The sequence below is a fragment of the Fukomys damarensis genome, unplaced genomic scaffold, assembly GCF_012274545.1.
Source record: "Fukomys damarensis isolate Sample0158 unplaced genomic scaffold, DMR_v1.0_HiC HiC_scaffold_16, whole genome shotgun sequence".
Lineage (NCBI taxonomy): Eukaryota > Metazoa > Chordata > Mammalia > Rodentia > Bathyergidae > Fukomys > Fukomys damarensis.
The window spans coordinates 90,856,227-90,883,337 of record NW_022900928.1 but is presented as its reverse complement, the minus strand read 5'-3'; the positions used below and the strand labels follow the sequence as shown (position 1 = coordinate 90,883,337).

The window sequence follows — 27,111 nt, the reverse complement described above, 5'->3', positions numbered from 1 at the left end:
TTTTTTAAAATTTAAAATTCACCATATTTTTTGTTGTATTTAGGAATTTAATCTTTTTTTTGAAAAAATTAGAAATTGTACCTAAATTTTATCTTTTGAAGATGCTTATTACTAATCATCAAGCTATTATGGTTTAGAAAATTCTTACATGTCATGACTGTGAGTCCTGATGTTCAGGGAGCTTATTGAACATGGAAAAAACCAGAAAACAAGGAATAACATGGATTTTGGGGCACGGATCAGGGAAAAGTTTCCAAATACTCCTTAAAGAAGTATTTGAATATTTTGATAATTTATTTTATCTGTTCTTGCTTTGGCAGCACATATACTAAAATTGGAACAATAATTTATCTGTTTGAATATTATCTGACTAATTGCAGACAGCCTTATCATTTTTATAAATTTCTAACAGACTTTACCTTCTGTACTTACATACCAATCTTCTTTGGCCATTTTTTGTCTTTCTTTGTCTTTGGTTTTTCCATGAAATATATATGGGGACGTTTGGGACAGAGTCTTACTATGCCTTTTGCACTGGCCTTGAACACAGGCCCAGGTTGGCCTCGTGGTGATCCTCCTGCCTCAGCCTCTTAATTGCTGGGATAAAATATATTTTATCACTTTATCCTTCTCATTAACAGTGAGACTGTTTGCCAGACTGCATGCTCAATAATTTTATGTATTAACTCAGTTATTTCTAAAAATGATGCAGTTACATGCTATCATTCTATTTTAGAAAGGAGAAATACCAGAGGCACTACTTTTAAGTAACTTAATGAAACACACAACTAGTAATCTAGAATTGTTGTCATCCGCTGCTTCTTCTGCAGAGTTTGGTTAGCAGGTTTTGGCCCAGGAGCTCGGACTGGGAGGGTAAGGCACAGAATCAGCAGGCAGACTTCGGGGAGATTTCTGGAACGTTTTTGTTTTATGGAGGAAATGTACAGGCTTATATAGTTTATTGCTCAACCACAAGGGAGAGATTCTTGATTGCACAGCATTTTCTTATAGGTTATGTAAATTTATATATTACCAGGACACATTGGGTGATATCTAATTGGTTAGATGTTTGGTGGACGAGGTGATGGAGTTACAGACAGGGTAGGAGGTATGGCCTGTTAGACACGGCCTCTATGCACTTAGGCAAGTTAGCTCAGTCTCAGAGAAATCTTCAAGTTTGCTCAGAAGACAGGAGTGCAGCACACCTACCCCAGCCAGGCTTAAAGTTCTCCCATATAGAACATACAAGATCAAGTGCAGAAATCTTAGTTCTGGAGCTCATTACCCTGCATATTAGATGTTGATATTATAAATTACATCATTTGTTTTATATCACTTAGATTGTTACATAATATCTTTATAGACAAACTATATTCTTTAATTCTTAATCTTGCTTATCTTTTTCAGTTCTTTTACACTCAATTTTTCTTGGTGCCTATGTTTTAAAGATGCTTCTTATAAATTGTATATTGTTAGATTATTTAAAATAATTATTGCCTTTACTGAATATGTAATTTTAATCACTTTTGGAAAATTCTGAGACATTGTATCTTTTAATTGCTTATCTATCATTTCTTTTCTCTCTTTCTGAAATTCCAATTAACTATATATTATAGCTCATTTTTATCTTCCACATTTTGAAATTCATATTTCATATTTTAATCACTTTTTATTTCTGGGCTACATTCTGGGTACCCAGTATATCTTTTGGTTCACACAATTTCTCTCTGTAGCTTTCCCTCATCTACTTAACACAACTACAATATTTTCAATTGCAATTATGTATTTTTCATTCCACCAGGACCTATTTGATTCTTTATCAAGTATGACTAGATTTTTTTTAAGATTATCTCAGTGTTTCCTTGTTGGCTTGATTATTTTTTTCTAAAATTTATGGGGAGGGGAAAATTTTTTTTGCTTGGTATTTCTCCTGAATCTCATTCTTCATTATACAGGTGCATCAGTAAACCTATTATAAGTACACTGAGTATATTGTAAGTTGGAAATAATTTAATACAAAGAACCTACACAACATCCTAGCTCAACACCATAGTACACTGCAGAGCATGGGTTCTTTACACTGGAACTTCAAGGCTAGTTGGAATTGCTGCACTGTTGCTGTCAAGCATCACCAGCGAGTATTATATCTCGCACTGCTAACCCTTAGAAAGATAAGGATTCAAAGTTCAAAGTATAATTTCTAATGAATGTGTATTACTTTTGTGCTATTGTAGAGTAAAAAAAAAATACAAGGTGAACCATCTTAAGTAGAAAACCATCTTTACTTCTTTGTGTTTTATATTTTTGGGTTGTGAACATAACTTTCTCAGAGTTTTGTTTTAAGAAATCCTGTAATTCCAGTATCAATCCAGAGAAAATTTACACTTCACTTCAAAAGATAATGGCCTGGAACTACTTTTTCTACTGTAATTTCTTCACTTGGGTGTTACACACTATAGTCAGTGTAAATTTGAAAGCCATAATTTAGCTCAGCAATTCTGTGCTACTTTATGCATTCTGATGGAATAACTTTTTTCTATTTCTTCCCATAGTCCAAGAAAAGAAAGACAAATTTTCTTGTCATGTCTCTTTGCTGAGTAGTGAATTTTTCTTTGGCATCTGCAGCACTGAGATTTAAGTAGGTTTAGGTTTTCTGTGGTGGTGAGGGAGGGTCATTCCTACCTTTTGTATAGGTCCGGCACTTGATTTCTTATTCTACCTGCCCTTTAAAATTCGAACCTCAGATGAGCAAATAACCCCTAAATACTAATACCTCAACATCTTTAAATCTGAAAGTTTCTCCTTTCCTATTGGATGTGCACATATATGATTTAAAGTTTTCATCTTACATTTTATCTGGATGTTTGGATCTAGAAAAACTTCCAGGTTCTCATATCACCATGTCATAGGAAGTAGAACTCTTTATAGATCATAATTTCTGACTCTTTCCTGAATAACATGAAATGTATTATTACTGAATTTTATATATTTTAATATAATAAGAGCTGGGCATGGTGACACATGCCAGTACTTGGGCAGCTGAGGCAGGAGGATTGCCATAATTTTGAGGCCAACCTAAGCTACAGAGTGAGTTCAAGGACAGTCTGAACTACATAGTAAGACCCTGTCTCAATCAATCAATCATTCAATAAATAAATATCTCATATCAAGAATTATCTTGTATCAAGAAGCTTATGTTACAATAAACAACTTGAAATATGGCTGATTTTAAAAAATGCTTTCACACACAAAAAAATCCATTTCTAAAAATAACCTAGCATAGACAGGGTTTGTATTTTGAGAAAAATTCTTATTAAAAGGTTTGTGATCAAGGAAATTGGTAGGTGCTCTTGCAAGGTTTTACCTTAAAACCCTAGACTCGTGTCATTGATGAATATGGAAACATTGTACAACATAAGAAATGCATCTTATTTATATCAAGCATGGAATATTGGTAAGTCTCCAAAGGTTGAATTGGGGAAAATAAGGATAATAATCATAACAATGACAACAATCATATGAAAGAAGAAGAGAAAGAGGAGGAAGAAGGATTTGGGACCAAGCACCTTCCTAAGTATCAAGGCCAAAAAAGGAAGAAAAAAATGATGAGGTAACAAAGCCAAAAGTCAGTTCTACAATTTTGAGCAAATACCAAGGTGATTCTTGCCTGCCTAGTTTCACAGCACTGTCTGCCGTAGAACCCCACAGTCTGGCTTTGCAATTGAAGTTAATTTCCAGGATATCAAAAGAGGCAATCATACTTAGAAGCATCCCAAAGCTAAAGAGAAACTGTGCTTCCTTTTCTACTAGGTTGGACTATATCATCATAACGCAGGTCTTCATAGAAACCCTTGTTTACATTCAGATTTTACATTTTCCCACGTAAATTTACTAAGTTAAAGGTAAAAAAGGTGTTCAGAAAATATGTAGGCTTGAGAAGGCTGATATTTATGAGGCTAAGAAACTGTTTTCTCACTTGATTTACATGGAGTAAGAAACAAATCTCACAAATACAAAATGTTTTCAAATGTGAGAAGTTGTTACGTTATTAGGCCCAAGTTGTGCAATCAAGGGGACTCTCAGGACACAAGTAGAGCTGACAGGACTGAGGAGCTGCTAGCATCAGGCCCTCTGCTGGCAGCTTCCTATGGAAGTCTTGGTTAATGCTTGTGAAAACCATAAGATTTGGTCTTTATTAACTCCTGCCTTACAATAGAAAAACCTGAAGTTAAAACAAGATGAGTGATTTAGGCAAGGTCACACATGATATGGCAGGGCTGTTCTTGCTATTCTGCAACCCCCCCCCCAAATCTGAGCTCTTAAGGTTGTACTTTTCAGCATATTGCTTAATTGCATAAGAATTACCAAACTATTTCTACTCAAAAGGAAGGGTCTATAAAACATTGTCGTTTTACTTTCTAAATGAATGAATATGTCTATGCATCTGTTAGGTGTGCTAGTTATGGTTATAAGGAATTAAATTTCTAAGATGTATTTTATACTCGTTATGTCAATACACAAGAAAAATTTTAAAAATACATGAAAATATAAAAATAGTTTAATCAGATTCTGTTCTTCCTTTTATTGTGGCCCTCCGTCAACTATGGCTTATCATATTGTACAAATTGGTTTGCAAAGTTCTATCACAGTTTATCAAAATAAGTCTACTTCATAAATTTCCTTCTATTTTGTATGTTCTCATGAATTTCTTCAAAATATACTGCTCTCTTTACTTATTTAGCCAATTGTGCTATAAACATCTTTTTACATAACTTGGGAGAACTGAATAAAGATAAGAGGGAAGACACACCATAATTTTACGTGAACAAAGGTGACCTCACTAACACAATAATAATAAATATCCTTGTTTGATACTAATATATTAAAGCTCATATACTTTGAAATATTCATATTAAAGTATGTATATTGGAAATATTATAGCTACTCTAAATGGTCCAATGAATTATATTAGGTTAATTTTAGTTAAAACAAAGCAATCTTATGCATATCATTTTAGAAAATAATTATTTTCTTTCTAAAATACATGAGGATATGATTTGAAAATTACTGGAAACTTACTTTACATTTGGAAAACTAGATCATTAGAAAGAAAGAAAAACTCTAGGTATTTTCAAAGATCCTGTTATTTCATCTTACCAATAAATAAAAGGCTTTTGAGCAGGAGGGAAACGTGATCAGATTTATGTTCTTGATATCCATCTCTCATGGTATAAGCCAGAGATGTCTTGGAAGTAGATCCTAGAGAAACTACAGCTACAGTTCAGAAGGTTATCAAGAGATCATAGCAATTTACAAGACAGAGCTCACATGATTTGATTGAGAACTTCAGAGAGATTGGAGTTTCCAGGGACAACTCTTGGTTGATTAATATGCACAATTTTAGAGATGAAGAAATACAAGTTAAGACGTTTTGGATGATTACTGATATAGAAACAGTGACAGAATGTCAGCTGGGACAAGAAAAAATATAATTTTGGTTTTTAGCGTGAGTGAAACATTGGAATAAAGTCAAAGAAATGTTGTATATGTCGGTCTTCTATGATGGAGAAATAATTAGAGACTTAATATGTAACATTCACAGCAAGAGGTCAGGAGACACTGGGACTTGAGAGAGCTTTGGGAGTCATTATGTACAATTTATTTACTTGTATGATTGACATTGTTTTAATTTTTAAATTTAGAAGAGATGTGATCTGTGTGTTTGCATGTATCCTAATGTTTTTAGGCTTTTCCCCCCATGTATTCATTTTTACACAGGCAGACACTTGAGTTCCTATTTTATTCAATGTGATGTGATTCTGTAATATTTTTTCTTTATGACCTTTTTCATCTTTGCATTGAGTTCAAAATATATTTTTGATGTTCACATTATTTATTTGGATTCATATTGTATAAAATTGTCCTGCATTGGGCAGCAGAGGCCATTTCAAGTTGGTTCCTGTGCCATTCACATATGGCATGGTCATTCTTTGAATATTTCTTTATGATACAGCAAAACATTCCAGAATCACATGCCACTCATCCTGATGCAGCCAGGCAACTTGTCATTTCTCTCAGACATCCTGGATTTAATCAGCAGGGAAGCCAAGATCTGAGTTGCAGGAGTGTTTGTTGTTTCTGAGATGAGCCCAATCCCAAGTGGTTGATAGGAATCATCTTTGGGTTGACCACAGGCACCATTCCACCTATATATATTCGTTTGTCTATCTACAGCTAGAGCAAAGAGCAAGTTCACACTGATGGACTCAATTCCCACCAAAGCCTACATAATTCATGTGTGCTTTCCTATATTACATGTTTGTGCCTTCCTTCCTTCTTAACATTGAGACTAGGCTTCTGTTCTCCTGAATGTATTTATTTGCTCAATCAACCCACACTATAGCCAATTCCCAATTGCACTTGATGGGTGTCCCCTCTGGGGTCCTCATGCTCCAGCCACTGCTACCATTGAGTCACAGCCTGTCCTGCTCTAATTGCCTGTTTGCTTGCAGTTCCCATGAGGCTATTTTCTTCCCTTGTTAAGTGGTTTTGTGACTGCATTATTTGAGAAAATAGAATAAACAATGAAGATGAATAGACACTGCACAATCTTCCAACATTATACTGAAAGAAAGACACTAAATAATTGCAGATATAGTTAAATGGGTACATTTTGAGGAGATACTTCTAGTGAAATAAATAAGCCACATATATGCAAATACCAAATAGTTTGTCTGTTGTGAAAAACTAAAATAGCACTCAAGATCCTAATGGGATAATTAGCAAATAGGAAGAAAAGGAACAAAGGTCTAGGGACACTGAGAAGGATAGGGGAGGGGGAATAAAGGAAAAGGAAAAAAAATATGAGAAAATGTAAAAATGGAATTAAAGTGCTTGAAGGGGGAGGAGAGGGGAGACAAGGGGAAAAAATGAGAACCAAGACCTGGCATGTAAAGATACAAGATCCCAGTAATGAATGTAACTGTACTGTCTACCTAGAATGTACCAATAAATTAAATTAAAAAGAAAAAAAATAAAGTGCTGGAGATTATATCCAATATAAAAAAAAATAATTGCAGATAGTTTACAATATTCCCCAAGCCTCTCTCTGATTTCCCAAACTTCAGAATTTTGAAACAAATGTAAATAGAGAAACCGCATGTGCTTATGGTTTCAGAAATATAAAGTTTTCTATTGCTTACTTACTATTGTTTGTTTTTTTCTGTTTCATCTTATTAGCATTATAATTTACAAAACTACACTGATATTACGATGGCAAAACAAAGGTCAGCATGTTTTCACTGATACATGTGGGAATAGAAATTTTAAAACTTTGAACTTTCATGAATTTCCTTTGTCAGCAAGAAGGATAATGTGTTGAGTAGATTTCAAATCAGAAATGCAGCTTTCGTATGCTGTCGTGAATCAAAAATCTCAAATGTGACAGTAAAGTAACATAATTACAATGATCCTGTGGAAGTTTCCTCAGCTTACCGATACGAAATACAAGAGACAAGGTGTCACCCTGTCAGCATAATGAACCCTATAACAGTAACCCATGTACCCATGTAGGTCCAGGGATTTAGCTCAGTGGTTCTGCAGCCTGCCTCACAAGCACAAGGACCTGAGTTCGATCTCTGGTACCAAAAACAAAACAAAACAAAAACCACCTACCCCTGTGACTTCTGTAATAATTTATCCATCATACATGTCAGCACCTATTCCATGTGGGCAAGAACTACATAAGGTCATTGATGCTAGTATGTACTTAAAGTACAGATAATAGTGTGAAGATTTGTGACCATCTTGGAGGTTGGTGCTGATTTCACCTTGTAATACACAAAGATTCACATCTCTTCTATATGTATGAAGTACATGCTTCTGTTCTAAAAGGATTGCAAAATTACATTCCATTAGAACAATTGCTTGTAGCCCAGGGCCTCATCTTCAAATCAAGTTAGCCCTGATGAAGCTCCTAGGAAGTCCCAGGAGGATAGGAAGCCATGTGGGTTATTGCTCAAGTACAGTTCCTCTCAGTCAGGGGGCCTGTGATGAAGTTTCATGCTACCTACACAACCAGTGCACAGCGGTATGATTTGTGTGGAGGCACTAGTTTCGACTGGCCAAAAGGAAGAAAATAAGAGGCTTGAAGAAGCCACTGGTCCAAGTTAGTTCTGAAATTCATTCGGGCACTCTGGCAGTTTCTGCATTAGGACTCACTCTTAATATTTCTAAGAAATGATTCTTCAGGAGATTTAGCTCAGTGGTGTTGCCACCTGCCTCACAAGCACAAGATAGTTTAATCCCCTGGTACTACTACTACTACTACTACTATTACTACTACTACTACTACTACTAATAATAATAATAATAATAATATTCTCCATGATGCTTAGCGCTGCACTTTAGATACTTAGTTCTGCTACTCTGGGTCTCTTTCCTTTTTTATATAAAAGGTAATCTGTGTTTACAGTTAGCTGGATTCATGCCCATAGGAGGTTGGGGGTTCAAATGCCTATTTTGTATCCTTTATGTCCTTTTCCATACAAGTTGATTGTGTCATCAACTCAGTTACCTGAAAAATAGATGGGATTCCTATGAATGTTATGCAACTTTATTAAATTTAATAAAAAAGAACATTTATAATTGCATAAAGATAAGCTCCCTGCCCTCTTGAATTTCTGATCTACAGAAGGAAAACACCTTAAAGAGTATTACAACTTTTATTGTTTAATGATAGGCTCTGTGAGGCACACAGGTAAGTTTTTAGAACATATTTTGTCTCACTGAATTATTTCCTGAAATGTAATTTAATATCTGTCTGAAATCTTAACATAAATTTTTCTAGTCATCTGTTCTTTTAATTATTAGATTATGTTTTCCATGAATTTGATCTTTGCCTGGAAGTGATTTCTTAATTATTTTTTTACCATCTGGATGGACTATCATTGAGAAAACATTTTACACTAAAATCCATCAAGTCAGAGCTTCTTTCTGTTTATTAGATTTTCTTTAGCTTTTTTCTCTTTGTTTTCTCTTTTAGCCTAAACAGAAAGAAGACACAAGATAGCATTTCAGTAATTTGCCAGCAAATGAGTCAGCTAGATTATACAGTTTACTAAGGATATCATTTTTCTTTCTATATTATCATGAACAGCAACGTTGCTAAATTTTCCCCACAACATAGCAAGCACCCAGTTTTCTCCCATTTCTGATAACATTTTTCTTATTTTCCCTTAAGCCATTACCACCTCCTGAAGAATGACTAGGCTCCTGGTCAACAATTTCTTAAATACAGCTTAATATAGCTCCTTAGTACAGCTTATTTTCACATCCTAGTCCCTATATTACAGCCATATTTTTAGGTTTCAGTTAAACTTATCGCCTAATACCAACCTATTTATTAATTATCTATTGTGTAATAAATCACCTCTCTTGCAATTAATTTAAGACCATGATAATTTTTCTTTTTCTGCACTAGTCTACTGAAGATCATGGCATGGTGGAGACTTTCCAGAGTAAAAATCACACAAACCACATTGAAAAATCAGTCTTGGAAATCATGCCACCACCACCAGTTGGTCAGCTTTCCATCCTTCTCTAGGCTCAGCCTTAGTTCATGGTGTCAGGGAACTACAGAAGGATTCTAACATCAGAAGGCAAGAATCAAAGGAATTCCTCATAGGAATTTTAAGGACAATCTATCTAAAAAGAGGAAACAAAAACCCCTAAATTTTAGTGGATATGTTGTATTTTGTCCTATCATAATCTTTTCCTAGAATATGTCTCGTGTCAGGAAGTGAAAGGCCTTGACAACTTCAAACTGAAAGTATCAAGACCAAACATAACATTGTTATGTGTGGCTGATGAAGTCTTGTTTTGTGAAGTTAATTATACTCAATTTCTTCTGATCAGTGTTTGTGAAGCTGGGTTGCCTTAGAGAAGTTCTTATTCTCACAAGTAGATCTACTCTTTCAGAGTTAGTGGGGATATTTAGAGACTCCCAAGTATTCACAAAAGCAGAACAAGTGACAGCCTTGTTATGAGTGGTCAATAGTTACAGCTGGGTATTTTCTCTCTGCTAAGTTTAGACATAAAGACCCATTCAGTTTTATCTTGATTAGACAATTGAAAATCATATGTGTGCATACAACTACTCTAAATAGACCACTTATCTAAGATCAGCATTTTCCTAAGGGGCTAAGTCAATGCAAATAATAAAATGTAGTTTAGAAAAAATGCACACACATACACACACACACACAAAGACAGAAATCATGCATTCATATTGAAAAAGAGCCTCTAATTTTAAGTCAGTAAGTTAATTTAAATGTAATCCTATTTTTACTTCACTGATAGAGTACAGAATACATTTCTGTGATTAAACCTTAAAGGAGATTCAGATGACAGTTTTCAATATTATAACCCATTAATGAAGTGAGAAAACAGAATTTTAATCACACTGAACTACATGTACACTGATCAAAAAGAATAGGACATTTTAAAAACTCTCTTAAGAGCCAGTTTCTATGTTAATTGAAAATTTATTTTTATCCTTTTAAATGGCATATATTGTGGCTTGTGTCCAGATGCCCCCCCACAGCCTCATTCGGTCATAGGTGGGGCTTTTTCAGAGGTGGCTGGATCTAGAGTGTGTGATGCTAGAATTGATTCATGATGCAAGGCTTGGTTTAAGGGGACTAAGATTAAGGGTGTGAATGCTACTCACTCTACCTAGCCTGGATAAAAGGGGCGGAAGACACTGTTAAGGATTTTGCTACCTTCCGTGAGCCATGAACTGTTTCTGCATCTCAGTCTACCCTGCCATGGAGCCAGCCAATTATTGACTGGAACCCCTACAAAATGCGATAAACTTTATCTCCTTAAACTGTGGATGTCAGGTATTTTGTCTCAGCAACAAGAAAAAAAGTAACTACGACATTATATGTTTGTTCTAATCCCTTCTGCATAAATTGGCTTTTGCTACAGATAAAATATTAGATGAAGTTAATTTGTAAATAATTGCAGATTTCTAACCAGACTAATTGGTACAGTTTAAAATGGTGCAGTAGGCAAAATTTGTGTCGGGAACAATATGAAAACAAGAAGCTTTGGGGATTATTGGGATCTAGAAATGTCATTCTGTTATGGCCTAGAAATTATCTATGCATAAAAAGAATTATATACAATTTCTATTGAAAAAACATAATGGTAATATGGTGGTACTATTTTGAACTTGTTTAGCAATAAAACTTTTACTGTCTGATTTCATACTTGGTATATGTGTATTCTATTTCCTAATAGAATCAGTAGTAGTATTTACTGTGGGCTTTATTTTCCTTGTTTCTGTCTTTTACATTTTACTCCATCTGTTATCATTTACACAACTGTACCATGTTAGATAGCTTCTCTAAGGTGGATGTGGATATTCAAAGTAGAGTACTTAATGTTATAGCTGATTTTATGTCTTCATAATGTTCCTTTGATTTTTATAAATTGAGAAATCACTTGTCATGCAAATATCTCTTGGATTGAGTTCAATGTTGACCTGTCAAAAGGTTGCTTTTCTACTCATGGGAGGAAGTTCAGCTTTTCACATGTGAGTAAAAGTCTGTTAAGAAAATGGAAGTAAATATTGAAAGTATAAAAGAAAGGAAGTCAAGTAGTTGAGAAGAATCTAAAGTTCTGTGTCTTCATCACTAGGGCAGGATCAGGCTAAGATATTGTCTTAGTTACTTTTTTGTTGCTGAGACAAAAATACCTGGCACCCAAAGTTAAAGGAGGAAAGGTTTAATTAGGCTCACATTCCATAGAGGTTTCAGTCTGTAACTGACTGGCTAAAAGGCACAATGGTGTGGCAGCAGGGCATTGCAGAGGAAAAACAGTTCATAGCAAAGCAGGGCAGGCAGAAGGCAACCAAAGCAGCAAAGTATCAAAGGCCTGCCTTCTTTCTGTCCCTTTATATCCCTCCAGGCTACCTACCTCTTCAGTGTACTACTCACACCTGGATTGGCCTTTCCAATATCCGCACCCAGAGCTATGCCAAGCCAGTCAGTGGACTGATTTAATGATCACATATCCTTGATCCCAAAATCACACAGCCTAAATCCAGACACCTCTGAAAACCCCTACATCTAACCATATGAGGCTTTGAGGGGACATCTAGATGTAAGCCATAACAAATATCTGATGATGAGCCTCCAACAACACAAGAACATAGCGATTGACAGGCTGAAAAGATGTCACAGAGACAATGGGGATAACACTAGATCCCAGAGATAGAAATTCACTTGGTAATTCCTTGCAGTCAACCCTAACTTCATCTAAAATAATTTCACCTTCTCAAATGACTTCAACTCCTCTAAGACAAGTACAGCACCAGCAAGAATTAAAGAAACACAGTCGTTGGCTATGGTGTCTGAGACCAGGTTAAATATCCATGAAAATTTTAGTAAAGCATACTGGACAGTGGTTTTATAATTCCTATCTCTTCTATTTCATAGGTTTTCTGAACCAGATGAATAACTCAAGTCACTCTGTTCTTCAGCCTTCGTTCCAAGGATGCATGCAACTCATCCAAGTGGATGATCAGCTTGTGAATTTATATGAAGTGGCACAGCGGAAACCAGGAAGTTTTGCCAACATCAGTATCGACATGTGTGCCATCATCGACAGGTAAACAGGCTCTTCTTCCTACCCCAGGTTGTTCAGATTCTACAAATTCAAGTCGGGTCAAACAAAACACCCAAAAGCAAGCAACAAAAACAGCAGCAGTAGCAACCACAAAAGCTAGCTCATTGGAAATTACCAATTGCAGTGTATTTGTGAAATTAGCTGTAACCACATTTCTATACAGAGAGGAATATATGATGTTCCAGAGTGGCGATGTATCACTTCATCAACCAGTGAGAATGGGAGAATTGTGCAATAACTTTGCAAACTGCAGCTGAGTGGTAGTGGGGCTCTGACAGTAGTTGTGCTTTCAGTACCCACAGGTGGAAGTGTTCCTTCTCTCCTTATCTGGGTCATAACTTGATGTCAGTAGACTGTGCTCCCAGAGATACTATCTGAAGAAAAAGAAACATTAAAAGATGTTAGTTTGCAAATGATGATTTAGTGATGCAGACCATTTAGAATAATTGATCCTCCTTGCAATATACACATTTACAAATATTACAAAATCTAATTTTTATTACTTTTTGCCAATCTGCAAAAGAGCTTTTCATAAAAATGTCAATTGAATTCTCATAAGGTAGAAAGATACAATTTTCATATAGAATATTATGATTGTCTTTTGATATAATGTTAAAAATTTTCAATATTGGATATCGTGTCTATAAAGAGACTGTGTCTAACTAAGAGACCAAGTTATCCTAGTGAATTAACATGACTCTCTAGGCTATTTTGAAATCTTGTGAGAAAGGACTATCTTACTTTGAAAAATAATTTCATTAATTTTATATTTGGAAGAATAAAGTTCATTAAAATCTTTAATTTTGAAATAAGATATCCCTTTTACTCAGTCTGTCCCCAAAGTGCAGACCTGAAGTCACTATCAAACTCAAATGGAGATACTAAGAGAGTCATTTAAAGACATAAAATAAATTTTACAAATATATAAAATATTCTGTTATGAAGTAAGCTTGCTCCCACATAATCTTGAACTGCTGTGTTCAACCTGGGCCGGTTCACCCCTCCTTAGGCAACCTGGTGGTCCCCCACTCCTGGGAGGTCACCATATTGATGCCGAACTTAGTGCGGACACCTCATCGGCATAGCACACTGCAGCCCAGAACTCCTGGACTCAAGTGATCGTCCCACCTCAGCCTCCCATGTAGCTGGGATTACAGGGGCATGCCACCACTGCCGGCTGCTTCTACATAATCTTAATGAAATGGTGTTCACATGAAAGGCAAAATACAGTTTATTTCATTTCATAAAGATACACTTTTTAAAAGTCTGTGTATGTTTCTCATAAGACAAAGACAGAACATACTGTTTATTTTCTTTTTTCTTTTGGTTTTTTGAGGCTGGGTCTCACTATGTAGTTGAGACTGACCTGGAACTCACTACGTATCCCAGGCTGGTCTTGAACTCACAGCAATCCTCTTGCCTCAGCCTCCCGAGTGCTGGGATTACAGGTGTGTGCCACCATGCCCAGCTCATACTGTTTATTTTCTATTACATGTAAAAGAATATTGGTACTAATAGCCTAAACAGTTTCTGTTTAAACAGAATTGTGAACAATTCTAAAAGAAATATACTTCTAGTTTTTGAGCCATTAATAATGTATTAGTTGTTATTTCTGCCTGAAGCAAGTGGTAGCAATTATCAGAAAAGCTGAGAGACGGATATTTTAGAGGTAATTTTTTTCTGGTATTAGATATTTGTCTGAATGTGTAATACTTGTTATCTATATTGGACAATTGTTTTCTTTGCAATGGCTATACAATATATTGAAGGGTTTTCATAATAGTCTTCTTTCCATGTCAGTAGCTTTAATGAGACAATAATTCTTGTCAGTAAGACTCAGGTCACTTCATTCAGTTTTGTAATCAGGCTAAATTTTGTGTATCCAGTTTACTTCAAAAACGACATCCACTGGACATTATATTTAAATTATTTGCTGCCAAAGAAGTGATATTTTAATGTTTTATTCTAATGGGGAGAGTTAAATTAGCCCAAAAAGGAGTAAATGAGATTTTGGTAAATGAAGTGAGGAAGACTCCAACACTTCTCACCCTCAGCCCCATGGCCCCATGAGAAATTCAACTTGAGACGCATGCAGGATAGAAAACTCAGCTTTCAAATGTATATATAAACTTTTTTTTTTTTCCAAATGAGTCAGTCTCAATGATGTCCATGTATCCAGGTTTTCTGTAACAAGACAGAGCAAGGAGTACCCTTTCTGTCCTTTAGGATGACCACGTAGATTAGCTGTGGAAGTCTCCTCTAACACAACTCTATATGTTTACTAAGCCAGTTATGGACACCATTTTCTGCTTGAACTATTATTTTCAGGCAACAGCTTCTGCACATTAAATATGAATATGTGAGATTTATCTCCTTATTCACGTAAAAGGTTTCCAGTTCAAAATTTTAAGCTGTGAAGTGTTGTATTTCTGTATATATGATGTAAGTGTAATGATGACTTTATTGACTTTACTCATTTCCATTGAAAAGCTTGTGACACTATGGCCCTTAATTTGAATTTTACATAAGTCCTCTTATAAAAGTGGCCCATCAAGATAATCTTTAAGAATTTACAGTAATACACTATAGCGCATCTCCTTACTAACTGAAATTTCACAGCTGCCCAGTATCTGCCACTTTAAATCTTCCCCAAAGAAGCCTACTCTTTCTTACTTTACTTTTTTGCTTTCAAATTCTAGCTTGATTTGAGAGTTATTTTTAAGGGGGGAAAATGACAAATGAGAACATAGGGTAAAAAAATGGAAGAGCTACTACAAGCTTTCTTTTTATAATACAGGAGATAATAGGAGCAGCTGCAACTGCAATGATTTGATGAGTTGAACATAGGGAAATAGTTGGGAGGAGATGATTCTAAAAGAGTTTTTCTGTCATGTTGAAATACCCTGTGATTTTTACTTCTTTTTCTTTCTTTGTGTATGCATTTTCACATAGCTTGTTTTGCTTACTAGTTTTGCTTTCTGAACTCAACATAGCATTCAGTCAAGGAAAAAGCAAATATACTGAACTACAGAATTGGCCATTTGATATGTATTTGCTAAGTGCATTCTAGACAACAGACACTGTTCTAGGGACTAAAGAGACTAACAAAGCAAAGTTTTGTGAACATTTGATGCTCACATTCTGGGGTAAGGGAAAGAAGGGCAGATGGAAAACTGCAAATATAATAAAAAGTAAATACTATGGTAAATTAGAAGGAATAAATGTTATAGAAAAAAGGAGAAAATGAGAGCAGAACATGGAGGACTGGCAGGCCAGGAGATCAAGAGGTTGGGTTGCTGTTCACATAGGTTTGTCAGAGTGAACTTCATTGACAAGATAGTGAAGGACCTGAAAAAGGAATTCATGATTTGGGTAAAAAGCATTATAGGCAGAAATAATAGTTAACTTAAAGAGACTGCCTCTCATGCAGAAGAAACAGCAGAGAAGCCAGGGTGCAACTTAGAAGGATAGCAAGAGTAACTGAAAAGAAGACCAGAGTGGCCCTGGAGGCCAGGTCCTAGAGGCATGTAGCTTGTGAGGATTTTGCTTTATTTCTGAGGGCAGTAGGGAGCCACTGCAGGGTTATGAGTAGAGCTTTGATACCATGTAGTTTGCATTTTAAAAGAGAAGAATTGGGCTGTGGGATGAGAAAGGCAGCAGTAGGGAGTCTAAATAGAGGGGTTTTATCATTCATCATCCAGGAAGGAATGCCAATATCCTGCCCCAAGGAGCTGTCACAAGGGAAGGGAAATGGCTCAGGTCTAAATATATTTAAGAGACAGAATGAGTAGAATTTCCTGATAGATTAGATGTAGGGTGTGAGAAAAAGATAGGCAATAAGAACACATCCACATTATTTGGTTAAGAACAACTGGAAGAGAAGAGTTTCCATTTCCTCAGATGTGGACAGCGGGGGTAAAGATTAATCAAAGGGGATGAGGAAAAGATAAGGTTTGTGAGTGAAATGTCTATTGGAAATCTAAGTAGCAATGTCAAGAAGATAGTTGGACAAGTCACACAGAAAAAACCAGTAAGGGTGTACATTTGTTGCAGGTAGAAAAGAAGTGTGCTGTATAGGGCAAGAGCAGGCTAGTGAAAAGGCTCAGAGAGCCATGAGGGCAAGGAGGTAGAAGTGTTTTCAATCTCAAATTTCCAGGTTGGCATTCCTATTGTGCAAATAAGTCCTATCAAAAATTCACTTGGTACCATTTCAACTATAAACTATCCTATCAAATATTTTGCTTAGTTTTTCACCAGATGTAAATCAATAACAGAGTCTTTTTTTGGTACTGGGGATCATACTCAGGACTTTACACTTAAGAGGTAGGTGGTAGGGTGCCACTGAGCTAAATCCCTGGCCCTTGGAAATGTCTTTTTATTGGTTGTATCCTCATACAAACAAAGGACTGAAAACAGCACTTCTCTCATTGGTCCACAGTGCTCAGCCATAAGCTTGATGCCATTTTGGGTCCTGTGTTTTGTGCATATCCTTTTTGTTGGGGGGAAGATTTCAGTCAACCTGTTTGCCATGGGTTTTTATGAACTTTGACACATTCAACCTAGCTAGTTGTCTGTTTTGTCCTTAATTTCCTACCTCGCTAGTGTCCTTATGTCACTGGCTCCTTGAAGCAAATATCTTTGGGTACCTGACCTATAGTCAGTTCTAAACTGCTTTACCTGACCTCTGTACAGGTATGAAGACTTGAGACCAGGAACTTCCAGAAGCATCCGTTGACTCCAGATTAGGTTCATATACCTCCTCCCTCTCAGGGAGAGCCACAGAAGAGCCATGGCCATTTCAAAGTTAAGGAGGGAGGGGATGGGAGTAAAGGAAGGGGAAGGAAGGGGTGAAGGGGATGGCAACCAGTCGTGGAAAGTCCTGCAGGCATCAGTCAGAATTTGGGAAACTTACAGCCACGCTCTTAGAACTTTTAACTCCATGTGAAGTTATGTTTGATTTGTTTTCTGCAGTCTTATCCAGGACACACGGGTAGGAAAGCACTGGTGGTAACACAGAAGAGCTTACAAAGGTGGTGAGCACACTTGGCTAGGCAAGATTAATCTGTTTTGTAAGTGATAGTGAAATCCATTCTGCAAGTTGTGGTTTCTGTTTCAAGCCTCAGGCCAGCCTTCCCAGCTTTGCTGCCAGCTAGAGGATGTGTTCCGTTTGTCACAGGCAGGAGTGACACAGCCCTGGCTCCTGGGAGATAAGCAGGAGTGGGCTGTCCAGGTCTTGGAACAGCTTTTGTTTTCCTAGTGCACATGTGGTCTCTTTTCCTCCACCACCCTGATTTAAAAGTCACTCAGGATGCCTAGAGTTTATGGTCAGGAAAGTGCATCCCAAGCAGCCACCTTCTCTGATTCCTAAAACAAAACAATCAGTCCTTATTTACATAAATCAACATGAGTTGCTTTTTTTTTCTGGAGACACAAGTGTCTGTCCTTTCCCCATCTTCCCCTTCTAAAATCTACTTAGTGCCATCATTTTTCCAGAATATAGGAGAGACAAGCTTCACAAGAATCGAAATGGCTTTAAAAGAAAATATGATACATTTGCTTTCATATACCTTAAATTGCATTCCACTGAGCTCCTCTAAAGACTAGAATTTGGGGTCTAAAGACATTTAGAGGCCAAATTTGTTGCAATTTGCACCTGTCTTCTAACAGGACTGTAAAATCTAGTAAAAATGTCTCATTAGAATTATAATTTTTTTTATTCTTGTCTGTCCCTATAAATATATTAGGAAGCAAAACCAGTAAACATTCTCGACAGCAGAGTGTGGAAAAGGAAAAATAAATACCCCAGTTTAAACACAGCCTACAAAATTACTCCCTGAGAAATTCTGAATAGACTGAATCCTATTCCTAAGTTAGTAATTGTCTTCATTATATTTTTTGATGCAAGTGCATAATTACAATCCCAGTATTTATTTTTTAATTCAATGCTTTCTTTTCAAGAACATCTATCCAACTTGATTTTTTTTCTTGAAATGCAAGAAAAGGAAGTTGGATAGATATAATAAGAGATCTCAATACTAAGCTGAGTCTGCTGAAAAATTAATAAATCAGTCCAGAAGGAGGCCACGAGTTTCTATGCAAGCAGATGTAGAATTACACTTCTAACTTGGATAAAGAAAACATGTAACAGTCTTTATTATAAGCAAATTAATCTTCATTTCTTTATAAGCTCCTCTTTCCAGTCAGCAGCAAGAAATTAAATATTTGGACACAGTAACTCTGCATTGTGTGTGAGTGTGTATATGTGTGTGTTTAATCAGTATGGGATTCAAACTTCCTCAAATACTAGATTCCCTTCTGGAGGGATACTGTCCCACCTCAGAAGTACCTGGGTCAAGGCCCGCCGATGGAATATCTTCTCATGGGAGGAGCAGAACCTGCTCAGGAGCTCTAAATTTCCTTAGACTCCTCTCAACCTGCCTGAACTGCTCTGCTCCCCCGTCCGGCCAAATGTTCCTCCTAGCTTTGGAATATGATTTAGCTACTACTGGACTTAGGATCCGGGGTCTGAGTAAAGTGACAGCTAATCCTATTTTGTCTTGTTTTGTTGCTGGACTCGGGTTCTGTAGACTTTCCAGGTCCTTGGTGTCCCGAACAAAGGATTGGATAAGATAAGCGATAAAGGTAGGGAGCTTTTACATTTACTAAAGGTAGGAAAAGAAGTATTGTACCTTTTGCAGAGAGAGAGAGAGAGAGAGAGAGAGCGGGCCATGAAGTTAATGGCAGTCTTTTGTACAGCTGACATCAGATCTAGGCCATCCTGTCAAACACCTGCTTTATTTTGTTCCAGAAGAATTGAAAGGCGCTTTCTGATTGGCCCCAGGTGCAGGGCTTGGAAACTGTTCTGAGCAAGGGTCCTGGATCTATCTGAGGGACAGGTCACGCCCACTTGCTCAGCCAGTTGGCCACACCCTAATGTCCTGCCTCAGTTTTAGCATGGAAAGTCCTACATCTGGAGAAAGGCCTTAGTTCTCAGTAAACCAGGATGATCAGTGACTCTCGATCTGTGTGGTCTTTGCTTTGCTTTTTTAAATCTAACATCTTCATCTAGTCCACCAACCTTCTAAGCATTTATATAGACCCTATAAGGACACTTAGTAACTTCTACCTCTTGGAGCTATACGCAAGCTTCAATTAGTTATGGTATGTGTGTGGGAGGGATTAGAAATTTGGGATATCTCTGAGTACACCTTGGCTCTGTATCTATTCTACAGAGGCCGCCTCAAGTGAAATTTTCTCTCAGAGTCTATGGTTTTAGATTACCTCACCAAAATTATGCCCACACATCTATTAAATTTTTGTTCTAGTCCAGGATCCAGAGATGATGAGCTATCCTAGCATCCTTGCCTCCCTTAGGAATACGTTATTCTTCTACTACATGGATGGCCACTGTACAAGAACAATTAGATAAAACATAAACTAAACCAAAACATCGCGCTAGGTGAAATAAGCAAGGCACAGAAAGACAAATGTCACATGATCATACTTACATGTAGAATCCAAAAAAGTTAAACTCATAGAAGTAAGGGGTAAAACACTGGCCACTAGGCTTATGGTTAAAAGTGGGGATCAGGATAATTCTGGTCAAGATTTAGGAAAAGTTAGATTAGAATTAGGTCAAGAGAGTTATTGTATAGCCAGGTAATGACAGTCAATAATAATGTGGGGTATTCCTGAAAACTGCTGAGAGAGATTTTAAATGTTCTCAACACAAAAAAATATGTGAAGTAAAGCATATATTAACTAGCCCAATGTAGTCATTACACCATGTATGCATATTTTAGAAAATTTATACACTTCATATATAATTTTGTCAATTTAAAACATTAATGAAAGCTAAATTAAAAATCACTTTCTCTTAAGATGTTTCAAAATTATTTCCACTATAATAAGAGAAAGGCCTGTCTCACAAACATGAATATTCATAGTGACGATATTTATGCTATACTTCCTGTCTCTCCCTGCCTGTAAAATGCTCCCCTCTGTACCTGATTACTAATTTTTCTTCATTTGTCCACAGGCTGACCACCCTCTTTTGGTTCTTTCTTTAGAAATGTTAATGTCATCAATTAGGCTGTTGTCCAACTGTCCTAGGCTTCTTTTACAATGGCAAACATTTTGTCTTTCACCATTAGATACTTACTTCATTACTCACGCTGTAGATTTCTTGGGGATTTCTCTCTCATTTTCACTTCGGGATAATTATGCACAGGGGCTCAAAAAGGCATAAATGTCTCTCACATAAACTAGGTCATTTGAAACTTAATACACCTCATTCCTAACATCACTGTGACTTTCACTTTGTCCAGTTCCAAAGCAACAAGAAAAAGTTGGTCCTGAACTTAAGAACTTGGGCTGATTTCCCAGGTTTTTGATTTCCTTTTGGGAAGTACCTTCAAGGCAAAAGTTACTCAAGGTCATAAATATCACCAGCAGTTTAAACACAGGAAAAGAGTAGCTACATGGTCTGGGTTTTATTTTCTCATAGATCATATTGAAATTTTAAAATCCAGATATGTTTATTGTGTCTTTTTACCTTATGTTAAATCTCATTATATTGCAAATAGGATCTTTCTTGATTCAAGATAAATCAGATTATTAGTAGTTTAAGACCTAAGGCCTTACTACCGCTCTTAAGAGCTCAATACCACTCTGAAGAGCTCAAAATTACTGCTCTGAAGAGCTCGATAGCCATGAGAGTTACCCAGGAAGGAACACACCGGACACTTTGGAAAGGAAACAGACCTTTATTAGTCTGGCCAGTGGGCACTCCCAGAGCCGAGTAGCTCAGAGAGGCGCTAGCTCAGGGACTGAGTTCCTTTTATAAGAGGGATAAGAGGGTGTTTAACATTCATAGCATGGAGGCAGGGGACAATGGCTGCTGGTGGTCAGCAGCCATGTACTCAGCAATCACAGGCTGATGATTAAAAGATGCTTACAGGCGGTCTCTAAGGTATTTCAGACAATCAAGCAGTAAAACAATTAACTTTGGGTCTCTGTATATGGCATAGATCTTATCTCATTTTCCAAAACTCTTAAGCATTTGCCCATTAACTCACATTATTCACAGTTGGGGCTAGGAATTTAAGATCACAAAGTTAAGCAGTAAAGATTACACAAAGTTATGTAGTCCTACATTCCTAAGCAAAGGTAGGGGTGCAACTACAAAGGGGAGTGGTACACAAAGGCCTCTGGGGCCTTTAATCACCCAACATGGAATCACTTTAGCTCATTCAGGTCTTACAGTACATTTCTAGTAAATACTGTTTCTTCACCCTAATCAGAAATTTTTCTAATATTATGTGTATGGCCTGTGGCATAATCTTTCTTGGCCTCCCCTTCTAGCCCCAGGTTCCCCTTTGATCTTTCACTCCATTGTCAAGGCCAGTTGATTTCTTTTAGCAAAGAGTCCAGAAAGGAGTTCCTGCTTATACAGAATGGTGTTCTGTTTGGCACAAAGACTTCAGTTCAATGAACAAAAGATGTTACATAGTGTGACAAGTCCAGGCAAACCCAAGGTCAAGTCAGTTCCCCCTCTCAAATCACCCTCAAATCACTCTGAAGTGATTTCAAAGTGCTTTTATTTTTAAGTATTGTCACCTGCTAGCATGGTCCTTGCTTTAGTAGAAATGGAAATTAAAAATAAACTACATATTTTGGGGGAAAATTTTTCCTTAAAAAGTTAGACCAAAGATAGGAAAGGACTCCACTTAGGTGAATGGAGGGGGCACATCCTGACAGAGGGGTGTAGACTAGGCGGTGGCCCCAACAAAGGCAGGAGGTCAGCTTTCAAAGACTAACTGGTGGCTGGGCTATTAGGTGTTATCTCAGCCCTGGTGTAGCTCTGGAATCCTCATGGCTGAGGGAAAGGAAAGGACTGTCTCTGTCTGCGAAGGTCTGTCTTATGGGGCTCTTTCCTGGAATCCATGTGATCACGAGTTTAGAACTGTCTGGGGACTTCTGGGTGTAGCTGGATGTCTCTAGAAGTCTCTTATGTTGGTGTCCTGAGTCTTTTTTTTTTTTTTTTTTTTTTTTTGGTACCGGGGATTGAACTTAGGTCCTTGCGCTTGCAAGGCAGGCCACCGAACCACTGAGCTAAATCCCCGGCCCTTGAGTCTTGAAGGGAATGGTATCATGTAAGCTCGGGGCTAATCAGCCCTGACTGGCTAGTTCCTAGACCTACTCCTTCAATGATCAATACATCCTTAAGGAAGAGCAGAAAAGAGATTTGATTCAAGATTTATAGTAACATTATCTACTATACATTTTGGTCCTTACTTACACTTTTAGTTTCTCACACCAGAAAGACAATTCAGTATTTACATCCCAATGATGAATGTGATCACAAGGTATATCTAAAATACAAAAATAAAGTTAACTTTAAAAAAGATTTATAGCAACAAAGATAAAAAATGAAGATCAAGCATTGTTCTGCTTTTAGTTACCAATTAGGCATTTATAGAACCAAGTGAAGAATCATGGTTCACAGCCAGAAAAAAGGCCCCTGCCTTTTCCAGAAGAAAATAATTCATGCTTTCAATGAATATCAGGTAAGGGCCTAGGATTCTGTCTGTTCCCATCCTTATATTGGTCCCTCACTATGTCATATCTACATCAGTACAAATACAGTACTAGAGTTGCAAGTTTTTATTTTTAGCAAAAGGAGAGAAATGACATGAGATAACTGACAAGTGGGAAAAAAGAGGGAGGAAAGGTGATTTAGCCACTTCAGGATTCAACAACATCCTATTCATTGATATAGCACATGTATTAGGACAAAAGAAAATTATATTTGCTTTTGGTGTGGCATATAGCTGTGCTCTGACATTTAAACCCCAAGAAAGACCTAGTGCTTGAAAGTAATGCTAGAAAAATAGCCATTTATTTGAAAATAAGCAGAAAGAAAAAAATATATAAATAATTTTCATATATAGCTAAGTCAACTTTGGGAAATTTAAATAAGTCATTCAGCTTTATTTCTTATTTCTGATATTATATCACCTAAAAAATAAAAATAATAGCAAATAATTTCTAAAACATTGAAAATAGAATTTGTAACATTTAGTAACTTCTTAAGATAAGTGCTTTTTTCATTTGTGTGGATATGTTATCCGGATACTGAAGTGCTATAGGCTTCCTTCTAGAGATTCTTTCTAGGTTCTTGTTATCCTGAACAATGAATTGGACAAGAAACACACAAAAGATAGTGAGGCTTTACTTTTCTTTTTTTTTGTACCTGGGATTGAACTTGGGTCCTTGAGCTTGCAAGGCAGGCCACCAAACCACTGAGCTAAATCCCTGGCCCGGTTTTACATATTATAAATTAACTTTATAGGTACACTCTTGATATACATAATGATCACATTCATCATAGGAAATTTGTGCCTGTGCATGATATAACTTTATTAAAGGTAAAATAAAAAGTACACTCTTCAGAGTGAAAGCAAGCCACTTGAATGAGCTTTACAGTGGTGGTGAGATCAATGACAATATCTTTTCCATCTCCCACTCCTCAGGCTGACATCAGGTCATGTATACTATCAAAATCCTGCTTGATCCCACATCAGAGGAACTCAAGATAGCATTGTCTGATTGGGATCAGGTGCAGGGCTTGGAACTATTTTTCTCTGTGTGTGCTCTGGCTTTTTGTGATTGACAAGTCATGCCCACTTGCCCAGCCAGCTGAACATGCCCAGATCTCCTGCCTCAGAGTCTTTGCAAAATTTTGATTCAATACAGTGAGCAGGACCCATTGAATGCCCTCTCCTAAAACAGCTTTCCAGATGACAGTCACCATTCCTTTTCTAAAATACTGGGGCTGATACAGCTTGATGTAGGAGGAACTGGAGTGAGGAGGCTATCTTCCTTTTTCTGTCTCAGCATGTGTGAGACTCACTTCATTGTTAAATTTATTTTTTGCAAGTTGTACTTCTGATTATACTGTCATGGATAAATTTAATACTAAATACATTTTTAAGTGACTGTGTTACTGTTAGGTAAAAAGAGCTGAAAACCAGGACCAGACCAGAACCATAACAAGCCTTTTATTATGGGGAGGATCTGCCAGGCTGTCTCTGAACAAAGGAGAGACAAGCAACAAAGAAGACATTAAGGCATCAAGTTGGTCTTCCAAGTAGGTTCTTGACTCTCATCATGGAGAAAGAATTTCAAGATGAGTCAATGAGAGTCTTCAACAGATTTATTAGGCAGAGTTTGATAGTAAGGGAGAATGCGGAAAGGACTTGAGCTAAAGTAACTGGAGGGTCAGACTGGTCTGCTCACAAAAACACAAGGCCAGATTATTTGTATAAACTGAGGTGAGCGGGTGTCCAGTCAATCACTGTCTTGGTCTTAGTTTCATAGCCCAGAGGAATCTTTATGACTCAAGGGGTAATTTGGTTCCCATGAGGTGCTTGTGCTTGCTTGGGTGGAAGCTGTTTCCATTCCATCATGGGGCAGTTGCTACTACTTCTGGGGGAGGGTGATCTCATATGGGGTGGTCTGTAAAGCTCTGCTCTTCCTGGAATCTGGGGGGATGCAGGTTTAGAGACTGCTAGGTGTCATTCCAGTGGGTGTAGAACTGGACACTGTAAATTGGATACCCCTGCAAACCTTGAAAATTACTTTGGTTCCTCTTGTACTGGTGCCCTCGGTCTTGAAGGAGGGTGAGATAAACTAGGCAAACATAGGATGAATCAACTCTGACAGACTCTCCTTAAGTAATTATCATGCCTATGAGCACAGATCTGACCCAGAGTTCTAATAAAACCGAGGACATATATAAAATGAAGAGAGATGCCAAGCTTTATCCTTTTAGTTGACTTAGGCATCTACAGGTCCCTTTCTAGGTCCTAGTTATAAATTCTCCTTTATCATGATCCACCCCTCTTTCTCCAGGGAATTAGTATATCAGCCAATTTGGCTTTGGGAGTTTTCTGGCCAGGTAGTAAACTAGCATATGAGATGAAGACCAGCTGAGTCTTGAGTCTTTGGTTAGAATCCTGCGGAGTAAGGAAATGGAGCACAGACATAGATCATTTTAGATAACTTTGATCACGTCTTGGAACTAAGGTTTCCTTGTCTTCTTTCTACTGATCTTTATCTCTTCTATCCTACCTTGACTGGAGACAAAAAAAAAAAAAAAGTTTTCAGTAAAACCAAATTAAGAGGGTTTAGAAAAACCATAAACCTAAGTGTGTCAAGGCAACTGCAAAAACCTGCAAAGATAGATAAAAATGGATGGATGCATTCAAATTTATCACTACCCTCAGTTTTCACTAGACTTTGTTTAACCAAACAGAACATTGAGGGTGATAATTTACAGGAATGACATATCATAAAGGATGGAGGATGGGAATTGTAGACTTCCAATCAACTGGCCTATTTCAAGACTCCAGAGCAATTCCCTCCAACAGATGAATCTTTGAATATATATGATACAGGGTTTTCAGTTAAATTAAAATGGGTAGGCTATATATCTTTTTAATGACTTCTATCTTCACTGAATTTCATTAAACCCAACATATTGAACACTTGTACTGTTCTCCCATCTGGATTTAAAAAAAAGAAAGAGAAGCACATTTCACTTGTTTCTTTTGCTTTCTCCGTTTGAGAAGTATTCGCAACCCAAATAATGGGAGAGGGGTACAGGAAGAAGCAAGGAGAAGAAAAACTATAAATCACATCACTCTCAGGTAATCAGAGTGGGACATTGGGATAAATTTACATTAAAGAAAAATCAGGAATAAAAACTAAAGAATAGCATTTATTTATGTTAGCAGTTTAAAAATGGAATTTTGTTTGAAAAATTTTCTTTGCTATTTAAAGAAGCTATAACCTGAGAAAAGGGGAACAGGAGCCACATATTTATTTTTTCTAGGCTATGAAAACAATTATGGAGAATTAAGGCTTGCCACATTTTAATTTTGTTAAGTAAACACATTGTGTGTTTCAGCCTATACTGTGCAGAAATTAGTCTCAAGAGGGCAATAAGCTTAAATTTTTAAGTAGGATTGTCTAAAATTTTGAGTGCACCCATTGTTTTATTAGAGGTAAGTATTTTGTCCATCCGTGCCTAGGAATTCATTGAGGAGCTTCATTGTGCTTACTAAATTCTGTGTACATTAACAAGAATATTGCATGAACAAGGGAGGAATGCAGATGGAAAGGGAATTTATGTGTGATTTTTGGAGTAATGTTGAAAAATGAGCCTGTAATAAATTTTGACAAACTAATTGCAATATCACAAAGAAGAGTCTTAATCAGCTAACATTTTTAAAAAATAGACCATTATCTACACTTCTAATAAGGGTAAGCTTCCTAAGTATATAAAACATCTGTTCATGGGATTAACTGTTTTTCTTCAACAAGTGGTACCTGTTAAGACTTTTATTCTGGTAA

At 36.9% G+C, this 27,111-nt stretch overlaps 1 protein-coding gene across 3 annotated transcripts in view; it reads left to right on the top strand.

Annotated features, from left to right (window-relative positions):
* Cntnap2 (contactin associated protein 2) overlaps positions 1-27,111 on the top strand; it is a 2,025,293-nt gene that overhangs the window by 1,095,736 nt on the left and 902,446 nt on the right. For all 3 annotated transcript variants that reach the window (XM_010638580.2, XM_033764477.1, XM_019209676.2), the window contains one exon: positions 12,504-12,675. In XM_010638580.2, the coding sequence (XP_010636882.1) occupies positions 12,504-12,675 (172 nt within the window). The remainder of the gene's footprint in view (positions 1-12,503; positions 12,676-27,111) is intronic.